The 16,680-nt window shown below is 38.1% G+C and overlaps 1 protein-coding gene across 1 annotated transcript; it reads right to left on the bottom strand.

The window, feature by feature from the left end:
* Positions 1 to 1,549: 1,549 nt before the first annotated feature.
* entpd2a.1 (ectonucleoside triphosphate diphosphohydrolase 2a, tandem duplicate 1) lies at positions 1,550 to 11,069 on the bottom strand. Its single transcript, XM_084413534.1, has 9 exons — positions 10,794 to 11,069; positions 7,277 to 7,394; positions 5,987 to 6,137; positions 4,486 to 4,645; positions 4,173 to 4,400; positions 3,799 to 4,062; positions 3,369 to 3,488; positions 2,634 to 2,768; positions 1,550 to 2,315 (listed from the first exon to the last, which is right to left on the bottom strand). Exons 1-9 carry the CDS (start codon positions 10,920 to 10,922, stop codon positions 2,112 to 2,114), a joined length of 1,509 nt encoding a protein of 502 aa, XP_084269660.1. The 5' UTR covers positions 10,923 to 11,069; the 3' UTR covers positions 1,550 to 2,111.
* Between the last annotated feature and the right edge of the window lie 5,611 nt (positions 11,070 to 16,680).

Here is a 16,680-nt window from a genome sequence, read left to right as displayed (position 1 = left end):
GGAGATTTTCAACTTCACTTTCATGTTCAAACCACTCTCTGACCAGTTTTGCTGTGTGTATTGGAGCATTATTATCCTGATAGACAGCACCACCTTCAGGGTACAAACCATTGGGTGCACATGGTCCACCAGAATGATTCGGTATAGTCCTTGGCAGTGACGCACCCATCCAGCACAAGTAGTGGGCCTAGGGATTGCCATGATATTGCAGCCCTAACCATCATTCATCCATTCCAGTGTAACAGTCCGGGGGGTTCTTTGGGGCTTGTCCACATAACTCTCTCGGATGTGGGAATGAATGGTTTGAAATTGGACTCATCAGAGAACAACACACGTTTCTCATTGTCCACAGCCCAAGAGTTTCTGCTGCTGGTAGTGGTAACCTTTGAAAGGGTTTGGCATTGGTACGAGTAACCAAATGTTACAGGCAATAGCAGCCCAGCCATGAATTTTTATATATATTTTTTTTAGATTTTCTATACCTTAACCCCAACCCTACCCCTAAACACAACCCGCACAAAACACTTTATGCATTTTTATAATTATATATATAGTGACAACAAGAGAAATTTCACTACTTTGTACCCTAAAAGTGACTGGATGTCAGAGGCCGTAAACTACAGAAACGCAAAACTTCTATTCAGGCATGCAAACAGACATCAATCTGACACTAGGTGGCGCTAGAGCAAACACAGTTATGTTTTGTCTATTATTTTATAATCAGGAGCCATAGAAACAACATACATTGTGAAAAGAAATTGAATTCAGCATCCTCAGTGATTTTTATTTATTTTTTACACACAAGACATTCTATAAGATTCCATCATTGGGCCAATGAGGTGAAGTACTTGAACAAAGAAGTGTCTTGGCTTTTGAGATAGAGATTTATTGTGTTTTATCACCATTTCCTAGAGGATGTCTGTCTATTGTATAGGATTATTAAGGCTTCCATAGTTCCATTCGATTTATCCAGGAGTGTAATGATTTAAAAGTAGAGGGGAACATTAAAGAATTTAACTATAAGAATTTTCGGTTTTCTTTTAAAGTTATATTTTTGGCCTTTTATTCCTTAATTAGATAGCACAGTGTAGATGATACAGGAAACAATGGGGAGGAGAGGGGAAGAGGAGGACAGGCAATGTGCCTCAAGCCGGGAGCTGTGCTACTGTATCTGTCAGAGAGCTGCACACAAGGGGCAATTGCTCCGACAAGGAAATATATAAAAGTAAACAGATTCTGTCCTGTGTTAACATCTCTTTGAAATTGGAAATTTAGGCAGGATTTATCAAAGGACCCATCTTTTTTAATAGCCAGTAGTCTTTAGTTTTGTCACAGTCTCACAGACGTGAACATGATTTGCTGCTTGCAATTTGGTAGCAGGTATTGTTGCACAAGATGAGTCATACAGTTTTGTTAAAAGTGAATTTTGTTAATATAGTACACTAGCATATGCTTTGAAGCTAACAGATACGGACTAAAATCCAAAAACATTTAGCGTTCTGTTTTTGTTACCTGTATGTTATTATCTACAGAATCTCTCACAGAAAAATTAGTAAACACATAAACCTATTTAATATTTAAAAAAGCATTGATTCTGCAGTAATAGAAGCAGACAATAGTACAGTTTTCTAATTCATTCTTGTATCTGCAAAGCTACATTTTCAAGATTTTCCATTTTGAATGTTTTCAGAGCCTTTGACTTTGTATTACACAAACATAGCAAAAAAGCATAGCTCACAACTAAATCTAGAAGGTTTTATAAAAAATAGTATATGATTAATTATATGCTGCTAAGCCACAGCACACAATTTTACCTAAAAAATCATACATTCAACATTATGAAAAGACAGTGATTAAGTTCAGTAACAAAATTAGTAAGCCGTAATAACATAATGCACGTTTCATGTTTTACGCTAAATGTTTCATGCAGTCTCTTCAAAAATATATATAATTTATATAAAATATGCTTGATAACAAATAGGTTATTGAAATGTTGATTGAATGTATTACTTTGTGCACCATAATTGTTTTCAGTGTACTGTAAACAGAAATATCTCTGCTAGGGGCATTGCATAATGCTGTACACAGGGAGCAATATAACTAATTCATTATTAAATTACATTATCATTTTCTTTCTTACGGACGGCTCGCAACAGAAAAAATAGTGCCATAATAAGAAGGACCGAAAAGAGGAGGATCAGAGCACTCCAGGTGCCTGAGCTCAGTGCTTTTCTCAGTAACACATTTTCAGCAGGCAGCAGGTTGCTCAAGCTTAGCATGTAGCCAAGGGACCAGCCGACAGATGTGTCTCCTGCCTGCAAACCAAAGGAACATGTTGACATTTTCTTGATCTAGAGGAGGCCATTTATTCATGAAGCTTGAATGAAATGAAACAGCTTTTGCATTTTACTTCTGTAATGTGATAAATATAGTTTTAAAATAAAAAAATACAATGATATGTAGTACTCGATTTTGACTGGACAGTCAAAAGTGCTCTTTATATGACATGTTTGGAGGGAAAGAGTTTAAAAATTAGAGCTTGGTGATGTAAAAAAAAAATTTGTGCACTTAAAATGGGGAACTTGCATTAAGTAAGTAAATAGAGTACATTTTTTGCAAATATGTCTTGTTACCTTCTTCTGGAAGAAGATGTGTGGGAAGGAGAGATCATCAAAACCATATCTATTGACCAGGAGCACCTGTACAAAGACAGAGACTGCGCAGTAGTCCTTCAGACGGTTTCCCTGATCCCGATTAATATTTGACATCTAGGACACAGAGAGCAAGAGAGAAAGTTAAGTGGAGGAGGTCAAATACTTTAAAGAGGACCTATTATGCCCTCCTACAAAGAATACTCTACTAGAATAGGTTTTCATGCTCGAACAACAACATTTGGGATATGTCACAATCCCTTGAACTGTGTTTCAACAAACTACTAACGCAACTCAACCAGGCCTCGTCTTTTTCTTTTCTTTTCTTTTTGCACATGCCTTGGGCAGGAATTATTTAAATGAGGAATACTGTGAGTGTACGTTCCAAGATGAAAACTCAAGACTGCAATCGAGGCGTATCAAGGACTTTGGAGTTAATTTTGTGCTTTGTAACTTTGCAGACCTTTTCCAAGGGAAATATCTGAGAGTCATTTAATAAACTAGGCTAAATAGATCAACATATCAGGAAGTTCAATATTGCTTCATTTGCTAATAATTATTTAACTGAACAAAAAACAGTGTACATATTATCATCAAGGATAAAGCAAGTTCTCTTATTCTGAGAACCTGAGACTCTCAATCATTGGTCGATTGCTGAGATAAGGGGAAAGTCATCTAAGAATAGCAGGGCTCAAAATGAACTCAACAGGGTGGTACCTCCTGAAAGCTCATGTTGCAGACGACACGGACAGCCTCCTCTAAATCTGCTGGAGATGTGATGGTGATGCCTGCAGTTTTCTGAAGAAAGGAATGGGTGTAAAAAAATGCAGAAAATGCCTGTGCAAGAAAAAGAAAGAGAGAGAATGGTGATGGAGAGAGAGAGAGATTGTGTAATCATAATAATGACACATGCAATAATGACATACGAGTGCCCAGAAGATGAATTTATGATTTATTTTAATGCTTTGAGCTGTCCCACTTAATAGCTGCTTACACGTCACCACAACCATCCCCCACCAGTAAAGACATTAATGTTGCCTAAGGCAGATGAAGGAACAAATTTCATATTATGCCGGTTGATAAAATAAAAATAAATGTAAAAAAATCCACTGAATGCATTTAAATTATCCACTCTAGAAACTCTTACCATAAAGTTCCCAGTTATGTTTGGCTGGAAGACTCCATCAAAAGAGCATTTGGAATAAGAACAGCGGTCAAAGGAGAAGAGACGAGAAACGTTTCCCATGCATTGATTGTAGTTTCCAGTGCCCTTTATTTGCAGGTTGTCATCAGGTTTATAGGGAGTTTGATTTTTATTGCATGGAGTGTCAAACACACTGCCCAGCTTCATGGAGTGATTGTAATCTGCGGGATAGCAGGGATGGACTATGGAGCTGCCTGAACCCTGAGTCTAAAAGACATATAAAGAAAGAGTAAAGATTAGATATTATACTCTAAATACTATCAAATCACCTTGTCTAATGGTCATTTAAACAACTAGTCTAAACGTTTGCACTTAACCGTGATCAGATGTGCCAGCAGTTTGAGTAAGACCTGGTCTCGGCCATAACACAGAAAACTCTGAGTGTAAATCTGATAGTCTTGTCCGTATAGCCTCAGTTTCATCAGATTGTTTTTGTTCTCCACTATTTGTTTAGTCACAAATGTGATCTGAGTAGAAGCTCCACCAAAGTCCAGCGCACCAACAGTGTCTCTGCCTGGAGACAGCCACTGACCTACAAAACCATACTAGAGAAATGAAAGAGAAAACAGACCTTTATTAAAGAACATTCAGATGTTGTGAGATTCACAATATGTCTAAGTAACCATATACCTTTATGTAGTTCTCAAGCAGGTAGTTGACTGTGACCCATCCATAAGCTCCCTCCTCTTGTCCACTTAAAATAGTGGCACCTTTGAAGCTGAATGGGTAGGTCTTCAGTTTGTCTCCCACTTCCTTCAAAACCTCATCTGACTCTTTGGGTTTAGAAATACTGCGTGATAAGACAGAAATATATGCATTTTTCACTTTCAATACAATTTATTCTATACCTGCATATCAAAATAAGAACTTATCCTGCAGTGTTTAATTGAACAATGTAGACTTTGCATACATACAAAAGTTTGGGGGCGGTAAGATTGTTTTAATGTGTTTGAAAGAAGTGTCTTATGCTCACCAAGGCTGAATTTATTTATTAAAAATAAATAAACCAATAATATTGTAAAATATTATTAGAGTTTAAAATCCATGTTTTTATTTTTATACATTTTAAAATGTAATTTATTCCTGTGATGGCAAAGCTGAATTTTCAGCTGCCATTACTTCAGTCTTCAGATTCACATGATCCTTCAGAAATCATTATGATATGCTGATTGGTGCTCAAGAGACACTTCTTCTTATTATTAAAGGTGCTCTAAGCGATGTCACGCATTTTTTAGGCCAAAACTTTTTTTTGTCACATCCAGCAAACATCTCCTCACTATGCGCTAGCTGCCTGTCCCCTGAACACACTGTAAAAAACCGCGGTCTCTGTAGACAGCCCAGGCTTCACAAACGGCAAGAAAAACAAACTGGCCCAGCCTTGGCCACGAAACATAACAAACAGTGTTCCAGCCAATAACCGCTGTGTGGGGAGTGGAGGAGACAGAAGCATGAAGAGGGAAGTTAGCTAGAGGAGAGATGTCCTAACGACGACTAACGTTAAAATGGTATATTCTTGAGAATTTTGATATGGCCGACACACGACCAAAGAGACAACGTTCCGATAAACAAATAACAAAGAATAGGGAAAAGGAGAAGGAGCGCGAAGTCCCGGATTTACATCGGAAAAGCGTTCAAAAGGTGGCGAGAACTCCGCCAGCAGAGGGGCTTCCAGTCTGACATTCAGGTGGCTCTGTTTTTGCTGGACAGGTGGGTAAATCCAGTTTATTTTTTCTAAATGGTTCATGACTGTTTCAGGAAGCACGGAAGGGAGAAGGAGGGGACGGGATGAGGAGGAGGGAGGGTCGAGCTAGCCTCCGTTAATACTGTTTGTCAACAAGAAGTGACGTCACCCAACATCGCTTAGAGCACCTTTAATGTTGAAAAAAGTTGTGCTGCTTTATAATTTTGAAAAAAACATAATACGTGGTTTACGTATGAATTTCTGTCACTTTTTGATCAATTGTGTCCTTGCTGAACAAAAGTATTAATGTCTTTAAAAATGGTAGCATATATAAGGCAAGTTATATGAGGTAAGTTATAAAGGATATAGATACTGTCCCTATATAATGATCATTTTGTCATTAATGATTAAAAAAGCTTTTGGCACAAAGCTGTGAGCTTTCTGACTCACTTCAGTAGTCTCATGCCTGCTGTGGCCCCAAGATACACAGGAGTGAGTTTGTGTCTCGACTTTGGGATCTCCTTCAAGGCTTTTTCCATGCATTCCTCAAGGCTACGGGCTGCTCCTCCTCTGACACCTGCATAACTGGAGATCCCGCCTCCTGATTGGAGAAAGTGATAAAGGAAGAGAGGGGTCATGTCACCGGATATCTGATTATCTTAAGAAGCATACCCACGCAGAGTTCATAAGAAATGAAAGCTTTAGCGCAAGTTCTGCCGGGAAGACTCAAATGTTACGTCCCTTATCACCTTCTCATCTATCCAATCTTGTTCTAATACTTGTAGTATAAAAGATCGGTACTTCGCAGACGCTGATGCCTACATTCACCTCTATCCTCCCCACCACCACCAGGATTGTTCCTTCCCCTCCACCCTCCCCACCACCACCAGGATGGTCCCTTCCCATACCTCCCAGGGGGTCGGGTGCGCCCCTGCCTTCGTCTTCAGGCAGGAAATGTAGATTCCATACCCTTGGATTACGATCTACGGACGGGGCCTACGCCAAAGAACTTTATATCATAATACTTGCTTGCTGGGCTGTTAATAAATGTGTGTTTCGGTATTTTGCCTCCAGAGTCTTTCTGGTAGAACTATCAGTTCCTATTTCACTGCCTGATATGCCACTATCCTTGACAACCATAAATGCAACCAGATATTTTTTGTGTGTCTATTCCAGATGTTTCTATAGAACATTGCTAATCAGCAATATTTTCAGGGTACTAAGAGTTTAACATCCTGATTCTGTGATTGTCAGATGCTTCATCTGATGAAATTGTAAAGGGGCAACTTTTACATTTAAAAGGGCACAACCACAAAACAGGAAGTGAGCAACAATGTTTGTATATTCAGCACTCTCGGGTATGTCCTATTTCGGTCCAAATTCTCTTTCTCTCAAAAACAAAATCAAGAACTTCATTACAATACATTCATAAATGAAGTAAAACTTCTGACTTTGTCGTTTGGATTTTGTAATATCTGTCTGGTAAGTGAATTTTGAGAAGTGTGATATATTTTGAAACCAATGTGGGTAAATTCTAAAAAAGAATAAAATGAAGACGAAACCCTGTAGTTCAAGGCATAACACATGGGTTTAGTAGTCTCACATCGCTATTGTGCTGTTCTTTTTCTTATCTAATGTCCTCAACTTTATCTGCTGACGTTAAGTCTCATAACTGACATTTTTATACAAAAGGACTTTCAAATGAGGAACATCACAAGCCATTTATCAGTGTCTACTCACCCTTTGCATGACACTCGCTGTGCTGACTGACAATGCCGGTACCGTTCTGCTTGTCTGCAGGCCATTTGTAGATGAACACGGCAGTATGAGAGGATCCAGCATCCAGGACTATTCCATACTGAAAACAAACCCAACAGCAAAAAAATAAAGCTATAACTAAACACATGTGACACCAGAGATAAGGGTTTGATTTCCAGGAAACACAAGCACACACAGACACAATGCCGAAATGCATTCATTGAATTCACAAGTCACTTATGCAATTTTTATTGCATATTCAATTAAGTGACAGTAAAGACATGCATAATATTACAAAAGGTATCTATTTCAAATAAATGTTGTTCTTTAACTTTCTATTCATCAAAGAATCCTGAAAAAACAACACGGTTTCCACAAAAATCTTAAGCAGCACAACTGTATTCAACACTAAGTATTAATCAACTGCATTCAAGACTAAGTATTAATCAGCTGCATTCAAGACCTAGCCTAAGTATTAATCAACTGTATTCAACACTAAGCATAACTGTATTCAACACATCTCAATAATAAGAAATGTTTGAACTGTGCACCAAATCAGCATATTAGAATGATTTCTGATGGATCCTGTGAGACTGAAGACTGGACTAATGATGCTGAAAATTCAGCATAGGAATAAATAAATAAAATATTTAAACATTATTTAAACAACATAGAAAACAGCTATTTTTAATTGTAATATTACTGTCTTATATTTGATCAAATAAATGCAGCCTTGGTGAGTGTAATGCCTGGTTCACTTCAGATTACACGATTTTAGCCCGATTTTGGCACGATCCGTTTGACGTAGGGTGTCGTGGGTTTTCGCAAACGACAACGGGCGTCGGGACGCAAGATTCGATCGTTTCATCTCGTATAGTGTGTCATAGTGGGCGACAACCTACGTCGCGTCTGCGATGCTTCACGACATCAGGACAGAAAGACTAGCATGTTTAATTTTTTAACGGTCCTCCACGACGACGGCGCGCGAGTGAGTGAGTGAGTGAGGGAGAGTATGTGTTCGCGAGTGAGTGACTGTGTGTGTGCGCGAGAGTGAGTGTGTGAGAGAGCGAGCATGTGTGTGTGTGTGAGAGAGAGTGCGTGTATGTGCGAGAGAAAGTGAGTGCGTGTGTGAGTGTGTGTGTAGGCTATGAGTGAGGGTGTATGTGCGAGTGAATGAGTGTGTGAGACGGCTCGCGATGACTGGTCGGAAAACACCGTGTAGTCTGACATGTTTCTTGTCCACGACATGACAAGATTTTTAGGAGTCAAAATCGTGTAATCTGACACAGTGACTATAGTAACAGACAAAAAAAATCGTGTAATCTGAACCAGGCAAAAATAAGATATTTTCAAAAACATTCAAATTAATTTTACAGACCCCAAACTTTTGAACAGTACATAAATTAGGACATTAAAGTCTACATTGTATAATTCAACGTGTAAATAATAAATATTCTGGAATTGTTTCTACGATTAATCAGTGTGAATAAACAAATACTAATACAACAAAAAATGTACAATTATGTATTGTATTTATATTGTTAGTATTGAGACCTGGACTGAACAGCATGGCTAAAGTCTGACATGAGTTCATTTATCATTGATTAATCAGTCTGCCATTTTATTCTGCATTACTCCTGGATAGAGGCTTCAATTCATATTTTGCTTATAGGCAGGGTTACATGTGTGTAACTGAAATCTAGCACTCATTTACACAACAACTGGACTAAGTTATAACTTGCACATAACTGCCGCAACCAGCCCCAGGTAATTTGGATCTCGTGTTGATAAACAGGGAGTGTATGTTATGTTAGCATTAGCCATGTGGGAACTGCATTACACAGTTTTTGACTGCGGCGCAGATATAATTGTAAAATAATTCTCCTACACTCTCTTTGGTTAGCTTATTATAACATCATAAGTTAAATAAATTAAAACATAATAAACACTTCAGGTTTTCTGACAAATTAACTTTATACCTCTACTAGCTGCATCTTGTTGCTTTAAAAGCTCAGTTATTTTGGTCAGGGCTTTTCCCTCCTTTTTCACAATGCTCATTATTATTCAAACATGACTCACCTCTGTAGCTGCCTTTCAAATACTCTCTCTTTTTCCCCTCAATCCTTCATCCCTTTCTTTTATCACACACCTGTGCAACAGGCTTCCCAATGGATTGTGTATTTTGGACAAGACACTGACTTAACTCTATTCATTCATGCAAAACATGATAATCTCTTCCAATTACATATCTTGCTCTCCAGACTTTGCCTACAGTTTGCATACAGCCATTTTAGCTTAGTATAATAGCACTGTCTAGCAGCTCTTAGTCTGAAAGATTTCTGAGTTCAATGGGCGACTCAAAACATGTTTAAGCTTGCATTTCTATGCCATTTTGACTCCATAACGCTCACTTTCTGCCATCAGTCAAATGTTCAGCATGTCGAAATTACGTTACCCTGCTAAACGGAATTGTCAAAATATGCAGTAGGCCTATTAAGCAATTTAACAGTAGGTGTGTATGAGGTTCCAGTGTGCATGTGGTTCCAGATAATTAACACCACAATGACTGCACTGTCCTGTTTTGAATCAAAACGGCTGGGAAACACAAATAATGGGATCCAGCCGATATGAACAAGTGTAGAGAAACTGGGGTCATAAATCAAATAAAGAGCACAGGTGGAGAAATATGTATAGCTCACCCTCTAGGTTTCTATCAAATAGATAATAAAAATGTTGTTCGGCAAAAATGGGACATAAGGTAAAAATACATCGAGTGATCACTTTTAGTATCATTTCCGTAAGAGTTTTTTTATTTTTTTGTCAACAGAAAAACTAACTCAGCAAGAACATGGAAAATCCACCGGCTAATATGAACTAAACTTTTATTGTTGTTTTTAAATGATGGATGGTTAATATAAAAAGAAAAATCATTTTAAAGATGCATTTCATTATCTTTAAGTGCTTAGACACTTACAAACAGGACGATGTTTAACATCCGGCAAGGCAGGCAGCGTTTAGTTTAGAAACCCGTCACCTCTTCGATTCCACACACAATGGCTTAAATTTGACCCAAATTCACTCCGTTGTCTTTATTTTATATCCTATAATTAAAGCATATTGCTCTGTGAACATCAGCATAACAAAATACCCCACATAGGCTACTGAGAGATTATATTTGAGCTCCATCATGAATCTACCAAACACGTGTGCAGTGTTCGACCTGCGAGAGAATCTCTCTGAGCAGTGAGCACAGTCAGCACACCCTTCTCACCTATATGAGCAACACAAACCCAGGGTGAAACATGTAAGTTAGAGGAAGCGCTCTGTATTATTTGCACAACCGGAAAACGTTCGATAGGGTTCTATACAGATAAGCAGCTCATTCTTTTTCTTGATATTATACCGTGATCATCGAAACGTCGCAGGGATTTTAAGTGTTCCCTTTTCATCTTTTGGATAGCCTGTGTGTGCGTGTCACGAATAAGAAAAATGTTATTACCATAAACTCTGGCGGCTCTTTGATGTCATTGTTGGGTACGACGAGCAGAAGAATGCCAATGACTGCCAGAAACAGAGCAGCAGTAGCAGTAATGATTTGGCATTGCTGTTGGTTACCCATAGATACCATCCACGCGACGCGATCCACACAGGACAAATGACAGCGACGACATTCGTTGGCAAGTCAGGCACTAATTGTGACGCCGTGTGTTAAATACAGGCTATAGACCGGCACCTCACAAGTGGGCATGGCAATTGTTTCTCGTCATATGCCCGTGGTGCAACAGGTGTTCGCTGTGTGATAAAGTACACGAGTCAGTCTATTCAAACGTGAAACGAGACTCTGTGGAGTTTATTTTATCCCTGTTATATGCTTATTTTTTATATTCTTATCTTAAGTGCTTTTCCAAACTTTAAAGAACCTTTTCATGGATGGTTCTACAAAGATCCTAATAAAGTGACATGGCGAAAAGCTGGTTTGCCAAGGCTGTGATCTCGTGTTATTGACAGGTTGTCCCGCCCTCGCGTCGTTAAATACGTCATCGGAGAAGAGAAAAGTTATCGGGGAAGCTATTTTGATTAAATCGTTTTGATTTCGAGAGCACGTGAATAAAAAATAATGATGTTATTTTGTGTTTTCATCTTTTATGGGGACTTTACATAGGCTATACATAATGATTATTATACTGTACAAACTGTAGGTTATATTCTATATTCCCTACCCATATCCCCACCCATCACAGAAAACGGTCTGCATTTTTACATAAAAAAAACAAACAACAACAACAACAAAAAATCATCACTTATGTATAAGCTGTTTTCCTCATGGGGACAAAAGAATGTCCCCACAAGGACAAGGATTTCTGATATTGCCATTTTTGTGTGGACCTTTTGTCCCCATAATGTAGGGTTTACCAGGCAGGCCACACACACAACACACACTCACACTTGTGTAATTGGATTTTTTAAAATCCAAATCTATTGCTGAGATAGGTCTAACCCTTGTGAAAACATTCCCGTGTGACAACTAGCCCCGAAATATAAGCTATTTTATCAAAAAAAACAGCACATTTTGTGTAAGGTGTTCCAGACACAATTTGCAGGAAGTTATGAGGTGGCTAAGGGTGCAAAGCCTTTTGTTTATTGACTTTGTGGTTAACACTGATGTGAAATGCAGATATCTGAAGAGTTTTAAACCAATCAAAATGCTGGGTTGTCACACAGGAAAAGATGAATGTGAAATGCAGACATCTGAAGAGTTTTAAACCAATCAAAATGCTGGGTTGTCACAGACACAGGAAAAGATGATCTTGAGGTTTTTAGACAAGGTTTATCTCTAAATGTTGCATGCGAATGTCAATAGCATTCAACACTTTTATCGAGCTCATAGTGCAGGGGATATTGGAAGCTATGAGCAGATGCAGGGTCATTCATCACAGAAAATGACAGTGCTTGTGTTCCAAGAAGATTTATTTAATATTTATTTAAACAGTGCCTGCATTTTACAAAATGAACACAAATTATAATCACAGGTGCAATATTACACATTGAACAGAACTATTACAATCTAACAACTATTAATATTCTCTAATGTCCATATAGGCATGGCAGATTTAAATTTACTGTACGCTAAGAAGGCTACTTCTGATGTACATCAATAGACTTTACATTACTACAGTATGTTTTCCTCTTTCTGTTAGGTTAATGATGAAAGTAATAATTCAGAAGGATTCTTCTGAATTATTGTGCATGACACAGACCTTTTCTCATATATTCATTTCCTCTCTCTCTCCCTCATATGTGCCCTTTGGAAGAGAGTGTCTATGTAAGCAGCTGTCACAGCTTTATTCAGCCTCGTAGCTTCAGGCTGGTCCATATGAAGAAAGCCTCTGCTCATTCATATCAAACAGCACATACTCTGAACTGCGCTCCGGGTCCTGGCACATGTGGTTAACAATAAAACACTGGTAGTTCCACAGTAAAAGCAGGACCATGCCAGACAATGCCAGCAGTACCAGGCTGACCAACAGGAGGCGCTGTTTGTCCAGGCAGCAACCGTTCTGACAGCGCTCATCAGTGAGATGTGTGTACTTCCATAGAGATTTCTTCAGCAGCACACATCCCGAGCCCTGATGTGGATACAGACACACGGCGAGATCTTTTGTTTGCGCTGTACTCATTGTACGGGAAGTACTCAGAGATTCATGCAAGAAGATTGCTGTGGGAAAAACAAGCGGTAGGGCCTCAGAGATTAAATTAATATTGCAGTTCATGTTGCACAGGCCTGACTAGGGCTTTTGTTATGTTTATCACTTGTGCAAACATAACATGCAACATGTTCTCTCTCTCATGTACGGGTTAGGGTCCCAATTCAGAGGCTGCATCCTTTAAACGCTGATTTGAAAGCCGAATGCATCACAGCAGCGGCAACGAAGGCTTCTTCGAATGCGGCCTATATACATCCTTCGTTTGCAGGCCGCAAAGGATAGAACGGATGGATCCTTCATAGCCATTAGCCAATCCCAAGATCCATTGCGCTCCGGTAATGACTGGATTTTTTTTTTTTTTTTTTTTTGAAAATGCCTGATTACCCTTTTAAATGTAAGTATTGGGTTTCAACTTACTCAAATATCTAACTATACAAATGTAAAATAAAAAAACAAAAAATTGAAGAGATTTTGTAGATAGCTAATACTTTTTATTATGGACATAAATGGACCGAGGTGAACATATTTAGACAGGGTGTGAACCCTGTTTTGTTTTCAGACAGTTGAATATAACTTTCAAAAAAGTCTAGTAGCCTACAAATGTTACTGACAGCTGTCACAGTTGCTAGACCGTCCCATTTAACAATGCTTGGTTCAACCTCCGTGGACTTTAAAGGCGCTAACTTTGAAGGATGCAGCCTCTGAATTAGGACACAGCTGTAGTGTTGGAACGTCTGATTCATTCTACTTGATCGGTTCGCCTAATGGTCCTCCTCTCTCATATTTAGCCTAATGTTAAAGTGCAATTCATTCTTGTAAATCGGTTTGTCCAAATGTTCCTCTCACATTTAGGGTGCTTCTCAAACGGAAGGCTGAATCCTAGCAAGGCTGCATATCTCAGCTGCCATGTCATCAAGCGCCGCCGAAGGCTGTCTCAATTAGAAGGAGCCTTGGAAGGCAGCCTTCATTCAGCTCATTTTGATGGATGCATCTAGTGCAGGGGTGTCCAATCCTGCTCCTGGAGGACCACTGTCCTGCAGAGTTTAGCTCCAACTCCATTTAAACACACCTGAACCAGCTAATCAAGGTATTATGCATACTAGAAACTTCCAGGCAGGTGTGTTGAGGCAAGATGGAGCTAAACTCTGCAGAACAGTGGTCCTCTAGGACCGAGTTTGGACAACCCTGTATTAGACTGTCTCATTAGCGTTAAGCCTCAGAAGGACACAACCTCACTAGGATGCAGCCTTCCGTTTGTGAAGCACCCATTACATTGGAACGTCTGATTCATTATATCGAACAGATTCACAAAAATGAATCACTGATTTGACACTCTGCGCTATGTAGATATTTTCAACTTGGTTATGTAAATAAATTAGGTTGTTTTTGTTTAGCTATTTAGTATAAATTTACTTGTTTTATTTTCTTTATGGCTCTGATTAAATTATAATTGACATAAGTGTATAAGTTCAAAACTGTACTTTAACAATTTAAAAATATGGTTGACTTTCAAATTAGCTTCCTCAACTCTGGAATGAATTGTTCTTATATTGAGTTGGTGCTAAATCCAACCCTCGTAAGCAAACCATATTTTGATCAAGTTTTTGATAAACTAGAAAAACTTCTTGTGCTCCAAATGGATAAAAAATCATTTTACTTCAGGTGCGTAGAGCCAAAGGAGTAATTACAAACTAAATTTTCTAACCACACACTAAAAAATTCGGTAACACTTTAGTTTAGAGTCCAATTCTCACTATTAACTAGTTGCTTATTAGGATATTGGCTGATTTTATTAGTACTTATAAAGCACATATTAATGCCTTATTCTGCATGATCATATTCTACATCCTACCCAATACCTAAACTTAACAACTATCTTATTAACTATTAATAAGCAGTAATTAGGAGTTTGAGGCAAAAGTCGTAATTAATAGTTTGTTAATAGTGAGAATTGGACCCTAATCTAAAGTGTGACCAAAAATTCTAGCAAATTATTATTAAAATGCATAGTGCAAAATAAGCTATCAAGCTTTTGATCAATGATTTGAAATAGACTCTAAATAGAAGTTATATTGAAAGAAAAAACATTATTTTAAGGATAAAAAACATTATTAATATCAGGATCTTATAGACGTGTATTGTTTCATAGATGTTAGCTTTTGACTCTGAAAGGGCTGCATCAGAAACACCTGCCATGGTTATATAAAATAGCACAAACGCAATATAAACACCATTATAAACGCCTACCTTTTGAGTTGATGTAGAAGCTGTAGGACTGCTAGCTTACAAAGAAAAACAAGCATCAGGTTGCAAGATGCCAGAGGGTTTGTCCATTCACTGACCTGTGTGCCTGTTCGGATTACTTCTGCTCAAAATGTCAAAACAAACAGATTCAGAGCGCCTCCTCCTCTCCGGTCTTGGCACAACACCTTCTCCACACCAGATTGTGACCATGTCTGTTTAATGTGAGAGGCGGATTGTGCAATGATAATTCATTTTTATGTCATTTTTAAAATCATAACTTCCATGAGACTAAATATGGGTGAATTCAGGGTGATTGGGACACTTTTTTGCCATTCATCCTGATGAATGTATACTCCCTACATTATTATTACATAATAATAACTGCATCCACATATTTCATAAAACCCTGAAAGATTCAAATAGATTTAGTCAGTTGTTCTGTACTTTGATCTTGACACTGAAACAAATGGCTTTGTGTGCTCTCACGCGGTGCAATATCCCCATGAGAGCAAGAGCATGAGTGGTGCCAAGATACTGATTATAAACACTGTGGCATATTTCATAGGCTTTTGAATAATGAATGTGGGCACACTACGTTAATGCACTGAATTTTGTTCCTCGTGGTAAACCCATTAAGTATTATAGGCTACTAGTAAACTAAGTATATGTAATAGCACATACAATCACGCTCTGTAGAAATATAAACATGTTATGAATATTAATGTAAATATAACATCCGCATGGTATTTATCCAAATATTCAGTAGTGTATTCAGTGTGAAAGTTCATGTAAAGAAGCATAGTTAATTATAGAGGAGAGAAGGCTGACCTTTGCTCTTAATCTTGTAGTGAATCCTCGTATCTGATTTTCTGTTTCTAAGACACCTACCACTTCTAGTACTCCTTTATGAAATAGATATGAAGATATTGATTTGCTGAAACCTTACGTTTTTCTATCAAATACAAGGTAAGGGTAGAGAGAGAACGGTGAGCTTCTCTCAAAGTAAAGTTGTTCAATCCAGGTTTAGTTTTTTCATTTGATACATATTTTATTGGCACACTGGAGTATAGCAGTTGTACATTTTTAAACATATCTTTGTTTGAATTCAATTCCGAGTTTTTTTTTCACAAACAGTATTGGAATAGTCATCAAAAGCACATTTGGTGGTCGAAAAATATGGTAAAAGCAGATTCAAATGGCCTTGCAATATCTTAAAGCTATAGAAACAATGCATGTTTGCACACAACAGTGAATTGGACATATTACATTGCTTTTGTTTGTCAAAGATGTCTTTTCTATTGAGCCTTACTTCAAGCCACACACTTTAATTCCTGTCAACGTCGTGGGTTTTCACCACACTGATTCCACTTATATGATCAAATATTAGCTTGATGGTCATCTGCATACATTTTTCTAAGTAGGTCATATTTAATATTC

This window comes from Rutilus rutilus (assembly GCF_951802725.1).
Source record: "Rutilus rutilus genome assembly, chromosome: 7".
Taxonomy (NCBI): domain Eukaryota; kingdom Metazoa; phylum Chordata; class Actinopteri; order Cypriniformes; family Leuciscidae; genus Rutilus; species Rutilus rutilus.
Note: the sequence above shows the minus strand (reverse complement) of the source record. Positions and strands in the feature narration are given on the sequence as shown.

Excerpts from the sequence above, each read along its gene's own strand:
- entpd2a.1 (XM_084413534.1), bottom strand. The coding sequence starts at position 10,922 with ATGGTATCTATGGGTAACCAACAGCAATGCCAAATCATTACTGCTACT. Across the intron at positions 6,138-7,276 it reads CAGCGAGTGTCATGCAAAGG|GAGGCGGGATCTCCAGTTAT; the intron begins GTGAGTAGACAC and ends TTCTCCAATCAG. Across the intron at positions 3,489-3,798 it reads ACATAACTGGGAACTTTATG|GCATTTTCTGCATTTTTTTA; the intron begins GTAAGAGTTTCT and ends TTTCTTGCACAG.